Consider the following 24,429-nt stretch of genomic DNA (forward strand, 5'->3'; position numbering starts at 1 on the left):
GGAGAAGGAAAAAGAGAGGAAGCATGCACTGGAGATGGATAAGGCAAAGGCTGAGCGGAATCTACTGGATAACCGTAACAATCCTTCCCCAACAATCCACAAATGGGAGCGACTATGTCCACAGTATGATGAATCCAGTGATATTGCTCAATATTTTCTCACCTTTGAGAGACTGTGCACTGTCCATAAAATTCCTGAAGCTCACAAGATGACCACATTGGTTGCAAAATTGACTGGAAGAGCTCTGGACATATTCAATAAGATGCCTATTGATGAGGCTTCTGACTATAATAAGTTCAAAGATTTGGTTTTAAAGCATTTCAAATTACATCTGAAACGTACAGAGTAAAATTTCGAACCCTTTAGAGAGGGCCTGGACTAAATAATGTGGCTTATCTAAACCAGATGAAGGATCTGTTAGATAAATGGGTCCAAGGAAGGGGTGTCACTAGGTTTAACTGAATGTGTGATTTGATATCTCAGGAGCAATTCCTGAATATGTCCAAGGAGGAAATAAAACAGTGTTTATGGGATAAGGAAATGGACTCAGCAGAAAGTCTTGCTGCTTATGCTGATCGATACGAGCAGTCCCAGACCGCCAGAGAGGCGGGGCAAGCCGGAACAAAACGGGTGGAGGGAGGAGAGAAGAACAACCCTGGTTGCAGTTGGAGTGGGTACCAGAAGGGACACCCTCAGACCACACCCTACTACCGGGGGCAGCCCAAGGCCCCAACTACACACCAAGGAATATTCCAGACACCTTATCGCCCCGCAAACACTGTTCTCCAGCAACCCACCTCGCCCCAGTGATCCATCAGCTGGACGATGTTTTCAATGTAACAAGCCGGGGCATGTGGAGGCCAACTGCCCCAAGAACCCCAACAGATTACAGGTCATTGCACCGGAATCACACCAGAGGTCATCAGGCCCAGATGCCTCCCAGATACCCTCAGAGCGGAGGGAAACTGTGAGTGTGGGTGGGAAGAAGGTCACCGTGTGGAGGGACACTGGAGCACAAGTGTCGGCTATCCATGCTTCCTTAGTGGACCCAAATTTAATCGACCCAAAGATCCAAGTGACAATTCAACCCTTCAAGTCCAACTCTTTCAATTTGCCTACAGCCAAGTTGCCTGTCCAGTACAAAGGCTGGTCAGGAACTTGGACTTTTGCAGTCTATGATGATTGTCCCATCCCCATGCTGTTGAGGGAAGACTTGGCCAATCATATGAAGCCAGCCAAGAGGGTGGGAACGGTCACCCGCAGCCAGGCTAAACAAGCCGTGACACCTAGCTCTGTTCCGGAAACTTCTACCAGGATCCGGTCAGAGGTGATGGACCCAGACCCCAGGCCAATGTCTGCAACAGCAGTAGTGGATCCAGTCCCAGAGACCCAGACAGAGCCAGTCCCAGAACTGGAACCAGCGGAACAACCATCACCAGACCCGTTGCCAACACTGAATCCAGTACTTGCAACCCCAAGACCAGAGAGCCCCACCGAACCTGAACCGGCAGCAGCAGATAACCCTACACTAGAGGCTGAGCCGGAGCCTGAACCCCAACATAGTGCACCAGCGGAGAGCGGTTCACAGTCAACGGAAACATCCCCATCCCCTACATCACTCCAAGCCTAGGTCCACAATCCAATGAGGAACTGATGTCTCCAGCATCAAGGGAACAGTTCCAGACCGAACAGGAAGCAGATGAAAGCCTCCAGAGAGCTCGGATGGTGGCCCAGAGCAACCCACCGCCTCTCAGCTCTTCTAATCGATCCAGGTTTGTTGCAGAAAGAGGACTTTTATACAAGGAAACTCTTTCTGGTGGACACCAGGAAGACTGGCATCCTCAGAAACAGTTGGTAGTTCCAACTAAGTACTGGGTCAAGCTCACGATCATCCTAGTGGCCATGCTGGGGTGAACAGGACCAAAGACTGTTTGGGGGGGGGGGGTCATTCCACTGGGAGGGAATGGGCAAGGATGTTTCTGCCTATGTCCAGTCTTGTGAGGTATGCCAAAGAGTGGGAAAACCCCAAGACCAGGTCAAAGCCTCTCTCCAGCCACTCCCCATCATTGAAGTTCCATTTCAGCGAGAAGCTGTGGATATTCTAGGTTCTTTTCCGAAAAACACACCCAGAGGGAAACAGTACATACTGACTTTCATGGATTTTGCCACCCGATGGCCGGAAGCAGTAGCTGTAAGCAACACCAGGGCTAAAAGTGTGTGCCAAGCACTAGCAGACATTTTTGCCAGGGTAGGTTGGCCCTCCAACATCCTCACAGATGCAGGAACTAATTTCCTGTCAGGAACTATGGAAAGCCTTTGGGAAGCTCATGGGGTAAATCACTTGGTTGCCACTCCTTACCACCATCAAACAAATGCCATGGCGGAGAAGTTTAATGGAACTTTGGGGGCCATGATACGTAAATTTGTAAATGAGCACTCCAATGATTGGGACCTAGTGTTGCAGCAGTTGCTTTTTGCCTACAGAGCTGTACCACATCCCAGTTTAAGGCAGAGCTACTTAGTAATCAGAGGTTTCAGAGTAGCAGCCGTGTTAGTCTGTATTCACAAAAAGAAAAGGAGTACTTGTGGCACCTTAGAGACTAGCCAATTTTTTTGAGCATAAGCTTTCGTGAGCTACAGCTCACTTCATCGGATGCATTCAGTGGAAAATACAGTGGGGAGATTTATATACATAGAGAACATGAAACAATGGGTGTTACCATACACACTGTAACCAGAGTGATCACTTAAGGTGAGCTATTACCAGCAGGAGAGCGGGGGGGAAAAAACCTTTTGTAGTGATAATGAAGGTGGGCCATTTCCAGCAGTTGACAAGAACGTCTGAGGAACGGTGGGGGGTGGGGGATAAACATGGGGAAATAGTTTTACTTTGTGTAGTGACCCATCCACTCCCAGTCTCTATTCAAGCCTAAGTTAATTGTATCCAGTTTGCAAATTAATTCCAATTCAGCAGTCTCTCATTGGAGTCTGTTTTTGAAGTTTTTTTGTTGAAGTATTGCCACTTTTAGGTCTGTAATCGAGTGACTAGAGAGATTGAAGTGTTCTCCAACTGGTTTTTGAATGTTATAATTCTTGATGTCTGATTTGTGTCCATTTATTCTTTTATGTAGAGACTGTCCAGTTTGACCAATGTACATGGCAGAGGGGCATTGCTGGCACATGATGGCATATATCACATTGGTAGATGTGCAGGTGAACCAGCCTCTGATAGTGTGGATGATGTGATTAGGCCCTATGATGGTGTCCCCTGAATAGATATGTGGGCACAGTTGGCAACGGGCTTTGTTGCAAGGATAGGTTCCTGGGTTAGTGGTTCTGTTGTGTGGTGTGTGGTTGCTGGTGAGTATTTGCTTGAGGTTGGGGGGCTGTCTGTAAGCAAGGACTGGCCTGTCTCCCAAGATCTGTGAGAGTGATGGGTCGTCCTTCAGGATAGGTTGTAGATCCTTGATGATGTGCTGGAGAGGTTTTAGTTGGGGGCTGAAGGTGATGGCTAGTGGCGTTCTGTTATTTTCTTTGTAGGGCCTGTCCTGTAGTAGGTGACTTCTGGGTACTCTTCTGGCTCTGTCAGTCTGTTTCCTCACTTCAGCAGGTGGGTATTGTAGTTGTAAGAATGCTTGATAGAGATCTTGTAGGTGTTTGTCTCTGTCTGAGGGGTTGGAGCAAATGCGGTTGTATCGTAGAGCTTGGCTGTAGACAATGGATCGTGTGGTGTGGTCTGGGTGAAAGCTGGAGGCATGTAGGTAGGAATAGCGGTCAGTAGGTTTCCGGTATAGGGTGGTGTTTATGTGACCATCGCTTATTAGCACTGTAGTGTCCAGGAAGTGGATCTCTTGTGTGGACTGGACCAGGCTGAGGTTGATGGTGGGATGGAAATTGTTGAAATCATGGTGGAATTCCTCAAGGGCTTCTTTTCCATGGATCCAGATGATGAAGATGTCATCAATGTAGCACAAGTAGAGTAGGGGCGTTAGGGGACGAGAGCTGAGGAAGCGTTGTTCTAAGTCAGCCATAAAAGTGTTGGCATACTGTGGGGCCATGCGGGTACCCATAGCCGTGCCGCCGGTTTGAAGGTATACATTGTCCCCAGATGTGAAATAGTTATGGGTGAGGACAAACTTCAGCCTCTTGGGCTTTGCTTTAGACCACAGCTGCCAGAAGCCCTCAATCAGGGAAGAAACCAAGACCACAGAGCTGGTCCTGGGAGCTCCTCTGAAGGGACAGTGCCCCCTGTGACAGCATGTTAACATGTCTCAGCAAATTCAGCCTTAACTTGTCACAAATGAGGCCTGGGCTACACTAGGGGCGGGGCTCGAACTAAGATATGCATAGCTGAAGTCGAAGTATCTTAGTTCGAGTTACCTGGCCATCCTCACGGCGGCGAGTCGACCACGGCGGCTCCCCTGTCGACTCCGCTTACTCCTCCTGCCGAGGTGGAGTACCGGCGTAGAGACGCAATAAATCGATCCCCGATAGATAGATCGCTACCCGCCAATCCAGTGCGTAGTGAAGACGTACCCTGAGTGTTCTACTCAGAATGCTGCGTGAGGGCACTAGAGGATGTCACTGGGATGACAGACAAGAGAAAAGCTTGAGGGAATTTTAAAAAATGTTGTCAGGGGGCATTGGTGCTGAAGTGCTTTGAGATTAAGAAAGAGCCTAAAATTGCTGTTGTTTGGTTATGGGTGGGGGTTCTCCTCATGGACATTTGCTTTGAAAGGACTGAGTAAAACACGACACAACTCTGCCCATTGAGAGACAAATTTTGGCTATTGTGTCTGGTGGTGTATTCTGGCTCTATTCATTTCTGACCATAACATATTCATGAAATTTAAGAGCTGTAAGACATATTATAGAATCCACTGTGCAAAGAACCGTATAGTGTTGCTAATTCTTGCCATTTTAATGCTAGGTTTACAATACTTGATGCAATTTTTATTCAGCCTCAGCTCCAGGAGTCATGTGAATATTTGAGAATTCAGCTTAAATTTTTATTTATAATTATGTTTCTAGACCCTTGTGATTGTGGAGAAAAGATTAAAAATGTGACCCATGTGTAACCTACACACTCAGGAACTAGAAGCCTAAGAAAATGAAGCACAAAAGCATTAATTTTAGTCATGATTTTGGGGACATTTTGAACATCTGGAATTGGCAATACTGCCTATATGTCAGAAAATAACTATGACTTTGCAAAAGTTTTTATGTCAGAGAAAGGCCCAGAAAGGAGCTTCTTAAAGCAGCCATACTTTGAAGAGCATCTATAAATAGTGAAATCAGGGAACTACACGAGGAGGAGTTTGTCTCCAATACTATGCATTTCCAAAACAAACTTTAATATGGTCAGACAAGAAACAAAAAATGACCAACCTTACAGGAGCATGACAAAATAATTGTAGATGGTCAGACAAAGGAAAAATCCGTGGTGTCCCCACTGTAGAACCATATTGGTACAAGATATATTGTAACATCAGGGATATCAGAAACAATGAGGTGAGACCACGTTATCTAAAATCTAAAAAACTGTAATATCATGAGAGGCCTAATACCCGCTTCCCTTGGAGCGGGTTATGGGCAGCACCACCAACCATTGTTTCAATTTCCCATTCCCTCAGGATATCTCTCACCACAACTCCCTGCAGCCCAGGCACTGGGGGAGAGGAAGCCCATTAAAATTTAATTAATAATAATAGAGATGAAATTGCTGCACGTGGTGGGATTCTATACCAAGGACACTGGCCTAATATCACACACTATGAGGTCAGAAATGCCAAGCGTAACCCACAGCTGTAAGTGTAAATATGAGGCTATTTTATGAATTTGTCAGGAGTCCAATTAGATTTTAAAGCTGAAATCTAACAAATAGATTAGCCAATTTGATAAGTGTTGTAGCCAGTGTTGGAATGGAATTTAAACAGGAGAACCTCTTTTTTTATTTTTAGTCTAGGAAGTGTTAGCAGACTAATTTGAATGCTAGATGCTTTTCAGGTCAATTTTTACCTTGGACAGTATATCTCAGATCAGGACATGTGGGCTCTTATCTGACCAACACTTTATTCATTCCCCCAGAACGACATATGTAAATACACAACACTTCATCAGTCAGGTAGAGATACACAAATATTCTCGGCATGTACTGAACACAAAGAACACATGCAGTTTTGCAAGTGGTTAACATAGAGCAGCACTGGGGTCCAGCAACTACACCACGGAACAACACAAATCACCAACATTTCTTATTACATCTACTTATAATCATTAGCTATCAATTCTTTATTCCCACTAACACATTTATCCCACTTTAAGTAATTCCAGTAATTCTCAAAGGAATAAGCATTCAATTGTCTTAAGGCACTTTTACTAATATGGTGCCTACCTGTGCTATTTAAAGTGTATTTAAAGTATGATAGGGAAATGTTTAAAATTTCAAAGTCAGTTGCTTAAACCTATATTTTGATGTTCTCTTTGGCCAATATACCTGGGCTTAAAAAGAAGAAACATGCAGATAACATTATTTAGTAAAAATCCATAAATTGGTTACTTGAGATCTTACTAAAAAGAGTGTACATGCAGCACGATAACATTCAGTTTATATATTTTTTCTATTTCTCTTTGTGTTTTATATATATAACACAAAGAGAAATAGAAAATACAATATCTGAAATTAAATCTCACCGCTTCTTCTTCTCAGTCCTGGTAACCCTAGGACGGGGAGAGTTGGTCTGTGGGGTTGGTCAAGTGTCTGGTAGTGCTTCTTAGTCCTGCACCTTCTTCAATGGATTTATCAACCCTGGGATCCCACACATTGACCTCAGTCATATCCCTTGATTGCAGGACTCATTGGCCAGGGCTAGCCTCTGATTTTCTATTGGATACTTGACCTGTCCGTGGTCAGAGAGAATGACAAGTGTGGATCTCGAGTAGGTGGTGTTGATGTACAGCAGATCTCTCAGAAGCTTTTCTTAGTCAGGGGGATCTTATATTTCATTCATTTAAAAGTATTTTATTATTATCTCAGACTCTCAACTGAAATTACCCCCTCGTTAAGAAATTTCTGTTAATGTTCCAAAGTTATACCCATTAGGTTCTTATCTCTTTCAATATTCCTTTGTCCTTTGTTCATATCACTTCTATAGTGTAGCAGTCATTTAGAAAGGGAACAAAAATCTCTTATAGTTCCTAGTCTGTACATTCTTTGGTTACATCTAATACTTTTCATTTCACATCTTTCAGGGCTTATAGTAGAACACAAGGCATGACATGAGAGGAACAACATAGATTTCATATATATATATATATATATATATATATATATATATAATTTTTTCCTTAGGGTGTACAAATGTAGAGCTTCTAATTCAGGGTTCATAGTCAGTTATGTCTAGTTAAACTCTGAGAGTTTCCCCATGCATTTCTTGATCTTGATTCACTCACAGTCTATAATGGACCCCTTTACATGATGGGAAAGCAGGGTGTTACTCTGCTTGGCAGCATTTGGGGGTTCTTTTTAGCTAGGCTGAGAGGGGGAGAGAAGTTTTATCCATATGTAAATCATGCAAAATTCTTGGCTAGGTTCTTGTAGCAGGGTAGCTTGCCCCTTAAATGGAATAGGGCCCAGCTCTCCTGTTCCAGTCAGGATGTGCCCTAGTTTGGTGTCATGAGGAGGGCAGGACTGCCCCTGGAAGTTGTAAATGAGAGTTCAGAATCCTGAGAGGGAGGAGTCCGGAACCCAGAGCGGGATCCCAGAAGCAGAACTGGGCTGAGAGCTTCAGGGAGGGGGTGTCCCTGATGGAGGGAATGGGGAGCGTTCCCTGGTTGAGCAGTGGAGCCAGAACAGGCTGGTGAAAGCTGAAGGCAGGAAGGCAGTTGTGGGGGGTGGGGGTCACCTGGAAACTTCACCAGGCCAGAGAGCCATGGTTGGAGAGGGCTGAAGGTGGACAGCAGCAGAGGGAGAGGTCTGCTGGCTCTCTGAGCTGGAGAGCTACAACCAGAGAGGGCTGAAGGCTGAGGAAGGATGGTGGGGTGAGCCCAGGGATGTCTCCAGACAAGACCTGGAACCACTCCTGGGAAACAAACAAGGCAAAGAACCACCCCAGCTAGAGGGGCTGGGATGAGGTGTGGTGAGACTCTAGACCCGTACTTGGTGTTTGACGGTTGGGACAAATAGATTGTTTGGACTGTGCTGGGGGGGGGAATTCTGGTTTTTATGGTAGCAGGACCTCTGCTAATAAATCAACTTTGAGGAAAGGCTATTTACGTATTCCAAGAGTTGTATTGAGTTTGTTTGAGTATCCAAGAGGGAAATTGAGGTTTGGGACTGCTTGCAGGGCCAGGAGGATATCATCGTTAATAACCATGTAAACCAGGCTTCTTGTCATCTATACCAGTGGGCTCCAAACTTTTTTGATCGTGCACCCCATCAGTAAAAAAATTTTCAGCGCGCACCCCCAATATATGTATATTTATTTATTTATTTATAAATTATATACATGTACTACTGTACTAATATATTATGTACATTATAAAACATACACCAAAAATAGAAATTAAAAAAGGATGAGATAAAGATGAAATAAACAATATTTTTAAAATATTTTTTTATTTTATTTATTAACAGTACAAAAAACCTTTTTGCTCTCACTAAAAATATTATTATTAATAATATTTTTAGTGAGAGCAATGTGATTGAATATGCTTCATTATTTTTGAAAATCTTGGTCTAACACTTTGTGGTATAGCGATCCGAAGGTCTGGTTCAAAGTTTATTTCGATGCTTGGTTTTAATGGCTGTCATAGCTGAGAAAGATGCCTCACAAAGATACGTAGATCTAAATGGAAGAAGTGCATCGTTGGCTGCGCTTACTAAATCATGATACTCATTTTTCGATTCCATCCACCAATTATGCAAAGGTTTTTGTTGAAATTCGGCTAGTAAATTTCCATCTTCCCTGATGTCAATCAGTTGTTCTTGCAAACTAATTGGAAGGTGTTGCATTTTTATATTTTTAACAAATGGGTTCAAAACCCACTGAAACTGTTCGTTTGAAAGATTTTTAAACAGGTTAGAAAATTCTGTTTCCAAGTTTGTTAAGTGTGCAGATATGAGAGTTTTTATAGGTGACACACTTAAATCATTTTCGGCAACAAAATCACATAACGATGGAAACATTTCCAAACATCTGGTTGCAAATGCAGGGGTAGGAGATTTGTTTGGTGGCAGCTGTGTCTGTGTGCGCTATAGCCAGTAGGGGACGTAAGCCGTGAGAAAGTGATCAGAAGATGAGAGAAGCAGTGGGGAGCTTGACCCTGAGAAGGAGCCCTGAGAGACAGAGCTCCTTGAGCACTGCAGTTGCTGGAAAGGCAGGATTAGGGATTTCTGAGCCCAGACATTTATAAAAAAGGTGTTAAAATTTTTCTTTCCTTTATGTGTGGCAGATAAATCATCAGGCTGTCAACATTTAAATCTCCATTGAGCTCACTGTTATTCATAACCCAGCTGTTGTGCCCTTTGAAAAAATAAACTCTTCCTCCTTTTCCATCAATTAATCTTTAATTTGAAAGGGCATGTGTTCAGTGAATATTACGGCCCCCTCCTCTTTTTGTTTCTTTGGCTAAAGAAAAACAAATCTGCAGAAACAAATTACCTCTAATGCCCATAATACACCCCTCCCCCCTCTGAAAATCAGTCTCCTGAAGTAGAATGTTCTGGAAGTGGGGACTTTTTTTTTCTTTTCTTTGATTTCTGCCCATTCCTTTGACATCCAAGATGTTGTTTTAAAGGGAAGAACTATTGATAATAATAATTTAGTTTTCTGAAGATTTTAAAAAGTGTGTGTGTGTATGTGACACCACTGTATCATCCAGACTCATGAGCAGCTGTATCACCCCTCCCCTGCAACCTTTGGTGCCTTACAATGCCTTGCTGAAGTAGCTCTCACCTGGACCATTCACAATCCGCTTTCCAGCATGCAAGCCACACCCTGAGTGTCTGTGTGTAACTGCAGCCTGCCAGCCACACTTGGGTCACCCTATTCTTCTCACCAGTCTGGGTTATATTTCAGGGTGACCCCAACACACACCCAGTCCCAGATTTCCTCCCCCCCCACACCGCAAAACGTATGTTCTGTACTTCACAGCCCTCTCCTGTATAGTACATATTATTAATACAAAGTCCATCATTTTTAATAGAAATAATATGCCAGTTTACTATTTAAAAACCTACAATTTAAACACACTGAATTAGATAAATCAGTAAAACAAGTTTATTAACTACAAAGAGATAGATTTTAAGTGAGTACAAGTAATGAGGCATAAAGGTAAAAATGGTTACAAGAAAAATACAGATAAAATATTTACTAATGCCAATTTAACAAGCTACATTAGATTGAAAGCAAAGATTCCCACCACATGCTTCAGCAGATTACCCACCAAATTCGTGGGTCAGAACCCCTCCACCAGTCCAGTGCTGCTTCCTTTGTCTTCTAGGTGCCATGAATTCAGTGGGCAGAGAGAGAGGTGTATCCCTGGGGTGTTTGCCACTTCTTTTATAGTCCTTTGAGAAACATTTCTAGATGGGATTCAGGAGACAAAACGTCTGTGGGGAAGTAGTTTATTATTAGTTTCTGCCTCTGCAGTGTCTTCTTTTGTGTCTGAGATTAGGATCGTATTATCCCAAGCTATTGGAGTGTCATTTTTTCCTTGCTTAAAGTCTCTCATTGTATAATTCTGATTTTAAAAGTAAATGTGGACTTTCCAGTTTGCTCAGAAACTTCACACCTTCTGCCCAGACAACGACCTACCTATATTGTTCAATCCACTTTTCCTCTCCCGACTGGATGACTGTATTTCACTGCACCTAAGTGTGAATGTAAAAACAATGCCTACATTCCAGATAGTACAAGAAGAACTGTCCACCCCTTCCATGGTTTATGTCACTATGAAAATATCAAGTCAATGCTCCAGTCCCCCCAGCTGGCTCCCCATGAGCTCTACTGCCACTTTAATTCCATGGTCTTAATCCTCCATGAAATTCCCAGGAGGAGCAGGCCAGGGCCCAGAGAGACCTCCCAGCCACTAGGAGCAGACACAGAAGCAGCCTCAGCAGGGAGCAATGGACACTGATGTTATCAGACTGCCTGCTGCATAGGGTTGCCAACTCTCTACTTGCACAAACCTGAAAACACTTGCACTGCCCCTGCTCTGCCCCTCCTCTGAGGCCCCACCCCCGCTCACTCCATCCCCCCTCCCTCTGTTGCTCGATCTCCCCACTCTCACTGGCTCATTTTCACCCGACTGGCTCAGGGGGCTGGGATGTGGGAGGGGGTAAGGGCTCTGGCAGGGGTGTGGGCTCTGCGGTGGGGCAGGGGATGAGGGGTTTGGAGTGCAGGAGGTTTATCTGGGCTGGGACTGAGGGGTTAGAGGGTGGGAGGGGGATCAGGGCTGGGGTAGGGGTTATGGGCGCAGGAGGAGTTCAGGGGTGCAGGCTCCAGGTGGCACTTACCTCAAGCAGTTCCCAGAAGCAGCAGCATGTTCCCCCTCTGGCTCCTGTGCGGAGGCATGATCAGGCTGCCCCGTTTGCAGGCACTGACCTCGCAGTTCCCATTGGCCATGGTTCCTGGCCAATGGGAACTGCAAAGCCAGTGCTTGGGGCAGAAGCAGCATGCGGAGCCCTATGGATGCCCCTACACCTGGGAGCTGGAAGGGGGACATGCCGCTACTTCTGGGAGCCATGCAGAGTCACAACAGGCAGGGAGCCTGCCATAGCTCTGCTGCACTGCTGACTGGACTTTTAACGCTCCGTTCATTGGTGCTGACTGGAACTGCCAGTGTCCCCTTTTGAAAACCGGACACCTGGAAACCCTACTGCTGCACAGTGTTACTCTTGACATTCTCCCCCTGTGCCGATTGGCTGTTTGTTGCAATCCCCTCCCTCCCTCCGCCTCACAGTCTCTTCACCTCGGTTTCCCTCCACATGCTCTGCATTCTCCCCTCTTTCCTTCCCTCCCTCCCTTCCTTGTCATAGAATCATAGAATCTCAGGGTTGGAAGGGACCTCAGGAGGTCATCTAGTCCAACCCCCTGCTCAAAGCAGGACCAGTCCCCAATTTTTGCCCCAGATCCCTAAATGGCCCCCTCAAGGATTGAACTCACAACCCTGGGTTTATCAGGCCAATGGGTTTATCAGGTCAATGCTCAAACCACTGAGCTATCCCTCCCCCCCCAAAACCCTGGGTTTAGCAGGCCAATGCTTAACCCACTAAGCTATCCCTCCCATTGCCCTTCCTCTTTCTATTAAGCCAATCCCCACCTAAGAAACCCCACCCAGAATTTAAAAAAAAGAAATGTCCCCCCACAACAAAATAATAAACAAAGTGACACAAACAATTGTACTGTTCATTCTGCTCGTGTGTTCTATCTCTATCCCCTGCATTTGATTAGGGGTCTGGAACACATGACTTATGAGGAGAGGCTGAGGGAACTGGGATTGTTTAGTCTGCAGAAGAGAAGAATGAGGGGGGATTTGATAGCTGCTTTCAACTACCTGAAAGGGGGTTCCAAAGAGGATGGCTCTAGACTGTTCTCAGTGGTAGCAGATGACAGAACGAGGAGTAATGGTCTCAAGTTGCAGTGGGGGAGATTTAGGTTGGATATTAGGGAAAACTTTTTCACTAGGAGGGTGGTGAAACACTGGAATGCGTTACCTAGGGAGGTGGTGGAATCCCCTTCCTTGGAAGTTTTTAAGGTCAGGCTTGACAAAGGCCTGGCTGGGATGATTTAGTTGGGGATTGGTCCTGCTCTGGGAAGGGGATTGGACTAGATGACCTCCAGAGGTCCCTTCCAACTCTGAGATTCTATGATTTGTCTGTCTTGCCTAATTACATTGTAAACTCCTCAGGGGAGGGACTAGCTACTACTCTGTATAGCTCCTAGCACAATGTGGCCCTGTTCTTGGTTGCTCCGCAGGCACCACTGGAATCCAGAGAATAAAAACCTAGTGGCTCTAGCCCCAGTGATGTAAGATATCAAATTTCGATCAATGAACTGCTGAGGTGCTGCTCCACGACAAAGCCGATCAAAAAGCCTAGGATGAAACGTGAGAGCTGGAAGCGAAGCGCACTCAGCCTCAGCAGGGCCATTTCTATTCTGTGTCCACACCTAAAACCCATCTGGGTATGGCCAATGGACGGGTGACGCTGGATGCAGTTATTCAGTAGCTTCTTGATTAAGTTGCTCAGAAGTGGGAGGCCAGGTGGTGAGCCAGTTGGAACTGGTGTTTATGTTGTGCAGAGGCTCACGTTAAGCAATGCAGATCAGTTAGTGAATGTAGCAGAGCTCTGTCAGAGGGCCTGGCTCTGCATGATCGGTGAACAGCACAGGAGGTAGCTTGTAAGTCTGGCTGCATCAAGCAATTAAGTACTGGCCAGAGTGCTGCATGCTCAAGACCTTTGGCAGGTTACATTTCCCTTCTCAATAGCTAGGGTGGCCAACTGTATACTTGCAGAAAACCAAACACCCTTGTCCCACTCCCCTACCCCACCCGTCCTCTGAGGCCCTGCCCATGCCCCACCCTTTCTCTGAGGCCACGCCCCAGCTCACTCCATCCCACCCATCACTCGCTCTCCCCACCCCCACTCACTTGCTCATTTTCACCAGGGCTGGCTCAGAGGGCTGGGGTGCGGGAGGAGCTGAGGGCTCCGGCTGGGGTGCAGGCTCTGGGGTGGGGCTGGGGATGAGGGGTTCAGAGTGCAGGAGGGGGCTCTAGACTGAGGCAGTGGGTTTGGATGTGAGAGGCAGTGAGGTCTCAGGCTGGGGATGCGGCCACTGGGGTGCAAGAGGAGGCTCTGTACTGGGGCTGAGGGGTTCAGAGTGCGGGAGGGGACTCTGGGCTGGGGCAATGGGTTGGGTTGTGGGGAGGTGAGGGCTCTGGCTGGGGGTGCAGACTCTGGGATGGGTTTGTGGATGAGGGGTTTGGGTACAGGAGGGTGCTCCAGGCTGGGTCTGAGGGGTTCAGAAGGCGGGAGGGGGGATCAAGGCTGGGGCAGGGGGTTCGAGCGTGGGGTAGGTGAGGGCTCTGCTGGGGGTGCAGGCCCTGGAGTGGGCTGGGGATGAGGGGTATGGGGTTCAGGAGGGTGCACTGGGCTGGGATTGAGTGTTTGGAAGGTGGGAGGAAGATCAGGGCTGGCACAGGGGAGTGGGGCCCAGGAGGGAGGCTGGGGTGCAGGCTCCCAGTGGCGCTTACCTCAAGCAGCTCAGGAAGGAGTGGCACGTCCCCCTCCTACATGTAGGAGCCAGAGTGGGAACATGCCGACTGGTTCCTGGGAGCCACACGGTGCGGAGGCTAGCCCTGCTGCATGGCGGCACCAACCGGACAATCAACGGCCCGCTCAGTGGTGCTGACCGGAGCCGCCAGGCAAGTTGCTCAGAATGAAAGCTAGGCTGCTGTCAGTGGAATTGTTTTTCGTGTTTCAAACACATCTAGAGAGTCTCATGAGCTGTGAAAACAGATCTAAAAAAGAAGCCAACACTATGGGCCTCTGAACCAGACTCACTGCTTCTTCCTTAGCACTCTCCAGTAGCTTCATTTTTACTTTGATATATTGCAATACTTCCAGCCTCTAGAAAATCTTAAGAGTATGAGATCCAGCTCCCAATGCTCTTTACTGTTTCTAAATCACAGAAGGGGAAGTTAAAAAAGGTGAGAAGAGATGGAGCAGAGAAATTGGGTAGAGCAGCTTGCAGTCATGGGTATATCTTTCCATCTGCCCGTGGATACAAATGGCACATCCTACATTGCCTTTTACCCTAGTTCTGATTTTAAACACCACTAAGGAGCTTTAACAGTGGCCCTGAATTAATTTGCCAATAGCCTTGTATTAATTTGCCAATGGCCCTGTATTAATTTGTCAGTGTTGACGATGATCCCTGTATCTGGTCAAGAGTGTGGGGTTTTAATTTTTCCCCATATGCACATGTCAAGAAGCTGCCAACCTTTCCTTTCAGATGCAGAACTAACCACAATTCTGGAGGTCTTTATCCCCTTGAGATTGACTTACTGCAGTGTGCTCTGTTTGGGATCATACAAGACAATTCAGAAACTTCAGCTAGGCTAGACCGTACATGCTATTTGTACTGTACAGTGGAACACTGACACATTTGTGCTGTGTTGCCTGCACTGGCTTCCTACTGATTTTATGCAAAATGTTAGAGGTCCCATTTTCATCTATAAAACCTTAGCTGGAATAGGTGATGGCTACCTGAGAAACCACATCTCTTCTGATGCAATATGGCAACAGATGCCATCAGATAACTGAACTAACTCAGTCCTCTGCCCAGCCCCACCTGAGCCCCCTCCCACATCCCAAATACCTCATCCCCACCCCACCCCACATCACCGCAACCCAGAGCCCTCACCCCAGCCAGAGCCATCATCCCCCCATACCCCAATCCTCTGCCCTACCCTGAGACACTCCGAACCCGTCAGCCCCACCCCATTAAATTTTGTTATGTGCACCAATATGGAGATGATTTGTCACACATCTCTATATTGGTGCACATACCAAAATTCTTCCCATGAGTGGGAAAAATTAGAGGGAACACTGGTGGTGACAGTAGTTGTTTGTAGGTGTTCTAAGTGCTCTTACTCTCCTTCATCAGCCTGCAAGATTAAGGACGTAAGTGGAGGCTTAGATTTCCTCTAGTGTTTTTAGGATGCCTCTTTTGCGAAGGGGCAGAATTCTGAGGAGGAGGGGGTGTTATCCCTGATGGCCACAGAGCTGAAGAGGTAATAACGAAAACATTTTATAAATAGGGGGTAGGAGTCTTCTTGTCTACATGACTTCATAAAAATTGCAGACAGAAAAACTGTTCTCAAGTCAGTCCCATCTATAAATGATGACATTTATTTTTTGCATTTCATGGTACAAGCTTACATTGTTCTATGATTACAGACTTTTGTATTTCATGGTACAAGATCACATGGTTGTATGATAACAGATTTTTGCTTTAACCAAAGGGGGAAAAAGGTATGGGAAAATGCACATAATATATCACCTGGGTCTAAGTATTTCCCACTCTTTCAAAAACAGTACTATTTTGAGTACATAGTTGTATTATCAATCATATTTAGAAGATTTCTGCCACTTGTGGTGAAAATTAAACATTGTTTCTTATGAGTTGAGGCCATTTTTGTGAGTTTCTAGTTTTTTTTCAGATTGGATAGCCAATAATGTTTAATCATTAGAGAAAAAAAACACCACTTCCCACATCTACGTCCACCCTGGTGGTGACCGACAGATATGTGCCTGACATGGTAGCAATGAAATTTTTCTAGCTGATGGCTTACCCCTTCGTGCCCAAAATGGGTCTGAGACGGTAATCTAGTGAAAATAAATGGTTTTGACTTCAGTCCTGCTTCAAATGTAAATCTGCATGTAAATTTAATCATGGAGCTGTTAATGCCTTTGCATATATTCCTGTCTCCCACTGAGTTGATGTTGCTTTTGGACTGTGTATTCATTTGCTGGGAAATAATCAAATCTATTTTGGGGTCACGTGGTTTTGATGTATCCCCATCTCTTTATAGTAGATCATAATATGACATATTAGCAAGCCATCCTAGTACAGAATTCCAGATGAAAATAATGAATGCTCTCTAATTTTGATAGAACACAATTTTGCCCTTGAAATATATGGCAAATTTCTAAAATACTGGAAATGGCACCTGACATTTCAAAAACATCTGAGTCAGTCCAATCTTCCCCACCCCCCTCCCCTCACCCCACACACCACTAGATTTCCCTCACTTCTAGGGAACCCATTTTGAATTTTTGTTTTCCCTTCCAACAGCTCTTTAAATGTTTGCTTGAGTCTGGTCTCGGCAGTACTTAGATCAATTTGAATTCTTCCAACGCACCTTAGCAAATCACAATAGGTATCATGGTGAGAAGCATCATCAGTAGCTCAGGACCTAATGTTCAATACCTGATTGGTAGGTAGCACTTCCTTAAAAGCCTCAACCATGAGAAAAAAAGACAAAAAAAAGAGTTCACGTTGATTAAAAAAATATGGGGGCTCTTCTGAAACTGAGAAACACGAGGGACTAAGCACGGTTCTATGCAAGGGAAAGGATGGTCGTGTAATGAAATTGCTGGATCAAAACTCAGACTCTCTATGTTTCCTTGGGCAAGTCATTCAGTCTCTTATGGGTCTCAATTCTCCATCTGAGAAATGACAATAGTAATATTTCCTTTCCCTCCCTTTTGCCTTTCTGGTCTATTTAGATTGTAGGATCCTCAGGGCAGGGGTTGTCTGTGTGTAGTGTTGCTCCTTCTTCTAGCACCAGTGTCCTGTTCTGACACCAGACAGCACCAGTGTCCTGTTCTGACACTCAGCCAAGTGGTGGCAGGTGCCTTGCACCTTGCAGATCAGAGGAGAAATCGGTGACAGGGCGTCTGGGTAAACTCTAAGTGAAACTTGTCTTATTTACATTTATTCACCTGTTTTGCAATGAGATGGTCAAACAGCAGAGGCTCCTCTTCTAGAGATCTGAGCCCAGCACTCAATTCCCAAAGAGAAACTCTGCCTCCAGAATGGACTCTAATCAGCACCCAGGGCAAAGAACAAACTCTGCTACTGTTGGCACAGACACCTCCTTCTCAAAGCTGACCCCCGACACCACTCTTCATTTGGGGGGTGTCTCTCCTTTTCATCTCAGTTGGGTCCTTCTTTCCCTTCATGGGTCCTCTCCCCACTTTGGGGTCTTTTTCTCATCAGTTTCTCATTTGTCTTCACTCCTTTCTTACCTTTAAATCTTTTGAATCTTCTCTGTTGCTTCATCAAGAACACCCTCTCCCCACCTCCCTGGCTAGGGCTCATCTCCCTAGTTTCCCACATACACCCATGAGTTTCATCCCGGGTCTCAGAGGAAGGTGGGTGTGATGCTGCCAGTGCCGGGCCTTGCAGCTGCCTCCCCTCCCCAGGCCTGGGGCTCAGAGCTGGGGGCAGAGACAGGAGACGTCTGTGTCCTGCAGGGAGCAGCAGAGCTAGTGCCGGGGGCGCGGAGGGTCAGGATCTCCCAGCTCCGCCGGCTCTGAGCCTGGCCCAGCTGCCTGGGGAGGGGGCTCCCCCTACAGCCTCCCTGGAGCAATGGGGCTGCTCCGATTGGGTCACACCATCCCGGGTGGATCAGTGGCAAGTCCAGCCTGATTGGCTGAGAGCTGGGTAGGTGGGATTTAGGGTGGCCAGACGGCTGCCTCTTAAATTCTGGTTGGTCAGTGGAAAGGATGAGGGGCGGTGCTTAATGAGGAAGTCTTACCTAGAACCTTAATCCTTATTGGTCAGTGGCAGAGGTTTAAGGGTTGGGGTGTCTGGGTCATTCACAGTGCTGACTGGTGAAGAGTCAAGTGCAAGGGGTGGGGCTTAGGTGGGAAGTTCCACCCCACACTGGTTCCTCATTGGCGTAGGGTGGGGGTTGGGACAGGCGGTGGAGCAGGGCTTCTACTTCATTCTTCACGTGGATTGGTCAGGGAGGGGGCTGGCGGGCGGGGCCGCCTGTCAGAACAGCTGTGACGAGCCCCCTTCACACTGTGATCCCCCTTCTCTGTGTTTCTCTCTCCTGCAGCTTGGGGAAGTGTTGTCTCACAGCCGCTGGCTGCAGGGATCTCGCCGATGTTCTCAGAACCAGCCAGAGCCTGACAGAGCTACACCTGTCCGGTAATGAATTGGGAGATGCTGGAGTGCGGCTGCTGTGTGAGGGACTGATAGACCCAAACTGCAAACTGCAGACACTGCTGTAAGTAACATTTGGCCTCCTCCGTGTATTTACAGGTGTCCTCTGTGTAAAGTGCTTGACACAGTGAGAGACGTTGGAGGGGAAGAGAAGAATTTTTTCTCTCTGTTCCACTCTGATGTTTCTTGGGGACTGAGAGTCATCTCATTACCCCCTGCCTACAGCCAGAGGGGGTCTTACTAGTGGTAGCTGGGTGTCAGTTTCCTAACATCACCAGCCTTTCACTCGTTCAAGCACTTTCCTCTGGGTTTATTCCAGCCCCAGCTTTTCCTTGCAGGCTGGCAAGGGAGGCACCCCAATCTCTGAAACCCTGATTCATTCTCCTGTGATACCCAGCCCCTGACTCTGGCTACTCACAGAAGTACCAGAATCTCTGCACCCACACATGTAGTGTACCCCAGTTAATCAAAGTTACCTTAACTACTGCTCCTGTAAGCCACACAAAGGCTTTAGCAAAGAGGTGATCTTGCATTTTGCTCTAACCAAGACCAGGCCAGAGCTCAAGTCTGATCCCCTCTCAGAGGCATTCTACAGCTGAGTTCTAGCTGTTGAGAACACTCTGCTCCAATGCCCTAGCGTCTGAACCTGGGCATCTCCAGTGGGATTGTCCCTGTGGAGCACAGTTGAGACTGTCTGCTACAGGCCATTGGCCTTGGCAGCAACAGCACAACTCCGCACCATACCTGTAACACTGCACAGCCACACACAAACGTGTGCACAGGAGTGCACCAGGGATCCCATCACCTCTGGTGTTTAACCTGCTCAGAGGAAATACAATCACATATTTTTCACCACCACATCCCTCTGCACTGTTTTAGCACAAGCATTGGCAAAGCAGCTACAGTTGTCAAATTAGTCTTCTCCCAGTGAAGTTCCACACTGCCCCTACCCATCCTCCCACGAGCCGTTTGATAATTCAGAATCGCTGGGCTCAACACAGGGGACTTTAGGGGAAATGTAATGGCCTGTGATGTGCAGGAGGGCAGACTAGATGAGCTAATGGTCTCTTGTGGCCTTAAACTCTATGAAGCTGATTCTGTCACCTGACAAGCCGCTCACTGGAATTAGTTGGAAAAATTCATAATTTTGGTTCAAAATGGATGAAGTATTAAGCAAACTATTCCAAAGAGAACTGTTTCCATTATTCAGCAAGCTGTGCCACTCGTATCCCTGCTGCATGCTAGCCCCAGAGCAGGTGAGGGGAGTCTCATTGGTATCTGCTAGGCCCGGCCCCAAACACCCACCCCGCAGATTAGCAAAGACACAATGAATGAGAAATACAATGTTATAGCATTAGAACTTCAAACACGTGTCACCTTAAAAAAATTGTTTCATGCATTGGGAATTCTTGTGCAAAAATATAAAATGCTACACCATGGCCGTGCTGACTAACCCCTGATTTATGTGCATGAACACAGATACCTCACAATGCACAGCAGCTGCCTGTTGACAGCATCCACAACAATTTCCACACCCCTGAGATGTGCTAAAGAGAACACAGAGCAGGTTAATTAGTTAACAAAATTAACACCCAGACGAACCCTACCCTCTACACTCTCCCACCCCAAGTAAATCCTCTTTTGCATGGTTCTCCATCACCCACTGATTCCTCCCATCTTTCCGGCCCCAAGACCGTCCACTATAGCAGGTGGGGAAGAACTTCGGTGAGCATTCTCTGGGCTGTGTGGAGGACCCCCAAGGATATTCTTCCTTTGGGCCCAGAGCACTCTCCTCTCTAGCTCCAAAAGAAAAACACTGGATAGAGAGAAACTGAGTTTAGCTACTAAACAAACAAAACAACTGAAAAAACAACAACATTTAAACAAAGAAGCAAACTCTGTCTAAAAAACTAACAAACATGATTGAAGAAATGAATTAAAATTGTCAAGGTTCCTTCCCCACTCTGAACTCTAGGGTACAGATGTGGGGACCTACATGAAAACCTCCTAAGCTTACTTTTATCACCTTAGGATAAAACTTCCCCAAGGTACAAACTATTTTACCCTTGGACTTCCACTGCCACCACCAATTGTTTATCTGGATGACTGGGAAAGCATTGTTTGGACACGTCTTTCCCCCCAAAATCCTCCCAACCCTTGCACCCCACTTCCTGGGGAAGGTTTGGTAAAAATCCTCACCAATTTGCATAGGTGACCACAGACCCAAGCCCTTGGATCTTAGAACAATGAAAAAAGCATTCAGTTCTTGAAAAGAAACATTTTAATAAAAGAAACAGTAAAAAAAAAAGGATTACCTCTGTAAAATCAGGATGGTAAATACCTTACAGGGTAATTAGATTCAAGACATAGAGAATCCCTCTAGGCAAAACCTTAGGTTACAAAAAGAGACACAGACAGGAATATTCATTCTATTCAGCACAGAATATTTTCTCAGCCATTTAAAGAAATTATAATCTAACGCATATCTAGCTAGATTACTTACTAAATTCTAAGACGCCATTCCTGTTCTGTCCCCAGCAAAAGCATCACACAGACAGACACAGACCCCTTTGATGTTCTCCCTCCTCCCAGCTTTTGAAAGTATCTTGTCTCCTCATTGGTCATTTTGGTCAGGTGCCAGTAAGGTTATCCTAGCTTCTTAACCCTTTACAGGTGAAAGGGTTTTTCCTCTGGCCAGGAGGGATTTTAAAGGTGTTTACCCTTCCCTTTATATTTATGACAAAAAGAAAAACAAATCCAGCTCCTCACCGCTGTGAGCACTGACACCCAAAGCTGCTGGTGCTCTTTATGATTCACTCTGGGCCTCCAGGCCCAGAACCTGTATTGGGGTGGGGGGAGTGGCAGTAGGAACTCCTGATTCTCTCTCATGGCGTCTACAAGTGTCAGGTTGTTGCTGCTCACAACACATGTGCAGATCTTTGTGCAGCACACAACCATTTAAAGCAGGCCATGCAGCAAACCAAAAAGAGTCATTAAGTGCACAGAAACACTGTAATAAGCCGTAAACTTTATACGCCTGCTCCAGGAAGCAGCATGAGGAAATGTAGGGTAGGTGCAACAACCCACAGGCCCTGCAACATTTACAGAGTTCACTCATAGTGAATGTAGTACATTGTGTGCACCCAAGATAAAATGGCTGGTGTGGATGCACTGCATCACTGCAGCTTCCAGTTAGGCGCACTGATGCAAGTTGCAATGTGGAGTTCTCTAGTGTACACGTCAGCTCATACGCTATTTAGGACCTTGACAGTTAGTACAAGGACTTTGAATTCAGTCTGAAAGGGAAGGGGTTACCAGCTGAGTTTGTGGAGCATCAGAGAGAGGGGATCACATCAGCCATTGTTGCTTAAAAAAGGAGCTACTGCCGTCTGAATGTGATACTTATCTCCCCCACAGGCAGAGTGACTTGTATCAGTCTAACACCATTCACTGAGGTCTAGCCAATTGCTTGGCAACACTTGTGGTTCAATATTAAAAGTATTTAAGAGACCAAATAACCCATCTTAGCTTAGTTTATTAATAAGGGACAAAGCAGTACAATATGAAAAGGAGGTGTACATACCACTCCTTCTGGGAAGCAATTAATGTCACAACATGTTCACCTTATACAGAAGTTGTGCTTCAAACATATGCACCCAAGATAGCACAGCATGGTTATTTAACAAGTTAGAAAGCACTGAATATATTCTATACTGGAATGATGCTGACTGGAACGTCATGGTTCACATGCTCCTCTTTCTTTTGAGAATACACACAGAGGAGACTCAGACCCAGATCCCCTCATATCGCAGTCACAGCTCTATGATGATGCTCCTCAAGCTAATCCCTAGATCTCCTCGTATCACAACTACAGCTCTTCTGAGCTGCTTCAACATATTCCTCCACCATTTAGTACAGTTACACCTAACACATTGAATGCATCTGGAGGGCATGCACTTAATTCCAAGTGGCTATTGCCAGCTCCAGGGGTCAGAGTTAAGGTTGTTTGGGTGTTTACCTTCACTCTGTATTTCCTGGTTTTCTGAAGTGTGAGAAGGGCATAAGCTACCACTAGGCAACCTTAAACTGTGAATTAAACAAGATTATTGTCATTTAATTATTAGTGTATTATAGTATTGCTGAAGTGCCCCAGCTGCGATCAGGGTCTCAGTGTGTTAGGCACTGGACATGTTGTATTAGCAGGTGTCACCGGGCGGTTCTGTTAGTCTTGCAAGTTCTTTTTTAGCATGTAAGCAAGGTTTTAATCTTGGGGCGATGTGTTAGTTTTATTGGGTTTTGCCAGATTTGGTGGAGATGCAATTTTGGGAAGGAGGGAGCTGTGCAAGCAGCCAGAGAGTTTGCTGTCTGCCTTGCACTCTCATTACAATCTATTCAGCAGGCAGGTTTCTGTTTGGGAGTTTGGGGTTGGGCTGAGATCCCTGAAAGAGGAGAAAGCGCTTTATAATGTGTGACCACCTAATTCCAGGACAGACAAAGGGAAGGGGACGGAAATATTACAATTCCCATTTTTCAGATGAAAAAGGTAGCACAGGTTGTGTATGGTAGAGCCAGTAACTGAACTCAGATCTCCCAAGTTCTGATCCAGGGCTTTAACTGCACAACCAGGCTGTCTCATGCAGAGAGCTGTGCTCATTCTTGTGTTTCTTGGTTTCAGAAATGTGCTTTTTAAAATGGATATTGTTTCTCTTTCATATGGTTAAAGTTTTTAAAGTAGAGCTACTTAATAATCAGAGAGCCTCTTGGGCTTTGCTTTGGACCACAGCCGCCACAAGCTCTCTCATTCAGGGAAGAAACCAAGACCACAGAGCTGGACCTGGCAGCTCCTCTGAAGGGACAGTGCCCCCTGTGACAGCATGTTAACATGTCTCAGCAAATCCAGTCTTAACTTGTTACAGCTGAGCATCCTACTCAGATTGTTACTTGAGGGCACTAGAGGATATCACGGGGATGACAGACAAGAGAAAAGCTTTTGGGGAATTTTAAAAAATGTTGTCGGGGGCATTGGTACTGAAGTTCTTTGAGATTAACGAAGAGCCTAAAATTGCAGTTGTTTGGTTATGGGTGGGGGTTCTCCTCATGGACATTTGCTTCGAAAGGACTGAGTAAAACACAACACAACTCTTCCCACTGAGAGACAAATGCTGGCTGTTGTGTCTGGTGGTGTATTCTTGCTCTACTGATTTCTGACCATAACAAGTTCATGAAATTTAAGAGCTGTAAGCCATATTACTGAATCCACTGTGCAAAGAACCAGCTAGCATTGCTAATTCTTCCCATTTTATTGCCAGGTTTATAATACTTGGTGTTTTATTCAGCCTCAGCTCCTGGAGTATGTGAATATTTGAGAATTTTAGTTTAAATTTTTATTTATAATTATGTTTCTAGACCCTTGTGATTGTGGAGAAAAGATTAAAAAGGTGACCCATGTGTAACCTACGCACTCAGGAACTAGAAGGCTAAGAAAATGAAGCACAAAAGCATTCATTTTAATCATGATTTTGGGGGCTTTTTAAACATCTGGAATTGGCAATACTGCCTATATGTCAGAAAATAACTATGACTTTGCAAAAGTTTTTATTAATGTGAAAGAAAGGCCCAGAAAGGAGCTTCTTAAAGCAGCCATGCGTTGAAGAGCATCTATAATTAGTGAAATCAGGGAACTGCA

The 24,429-nt window shown here is 45.7% G+C and overlaps 1 protein-coding gene across 1 annotated transcript in view; it reads left to right on the forward strand.

The window, feature by feature from the left end:
- LOC102943820 (NACHT, LRR and PYD domains-containing protein 3) overlaps window positions 1–24,429 on the forward strand; it is a 194,752-nt gene that overhangs the window by 149,882 nt on the left and 20,441 nt on the right. Inside the window, exon 11 of the mRNA XM_043549318.1 lies at window positions 18,637–18,807. Within this exon, the coding sequence (XP_043405253.1) occupies window positions 18,637–18,807 (171 nt within the window). The remainder of the gene's footprint in view (window positions 1–18,636; window positions 18,808–24,429) is intronic.

The sequence above is a fragment of the Chelonia mydas genome, chromosome 6, assembly GCF_015237465.2.
Source record: "Chelonia mydas isolate rCheMyd1 chromosome 6, rCheMyd1.pri.v2, whole genome shotgun sequence".
Lineage (NCBI taxonomy): Eukaryota > Metazoa > Chordata > Testudines > Cheloniidae > Chelonia > Chelonia mydas.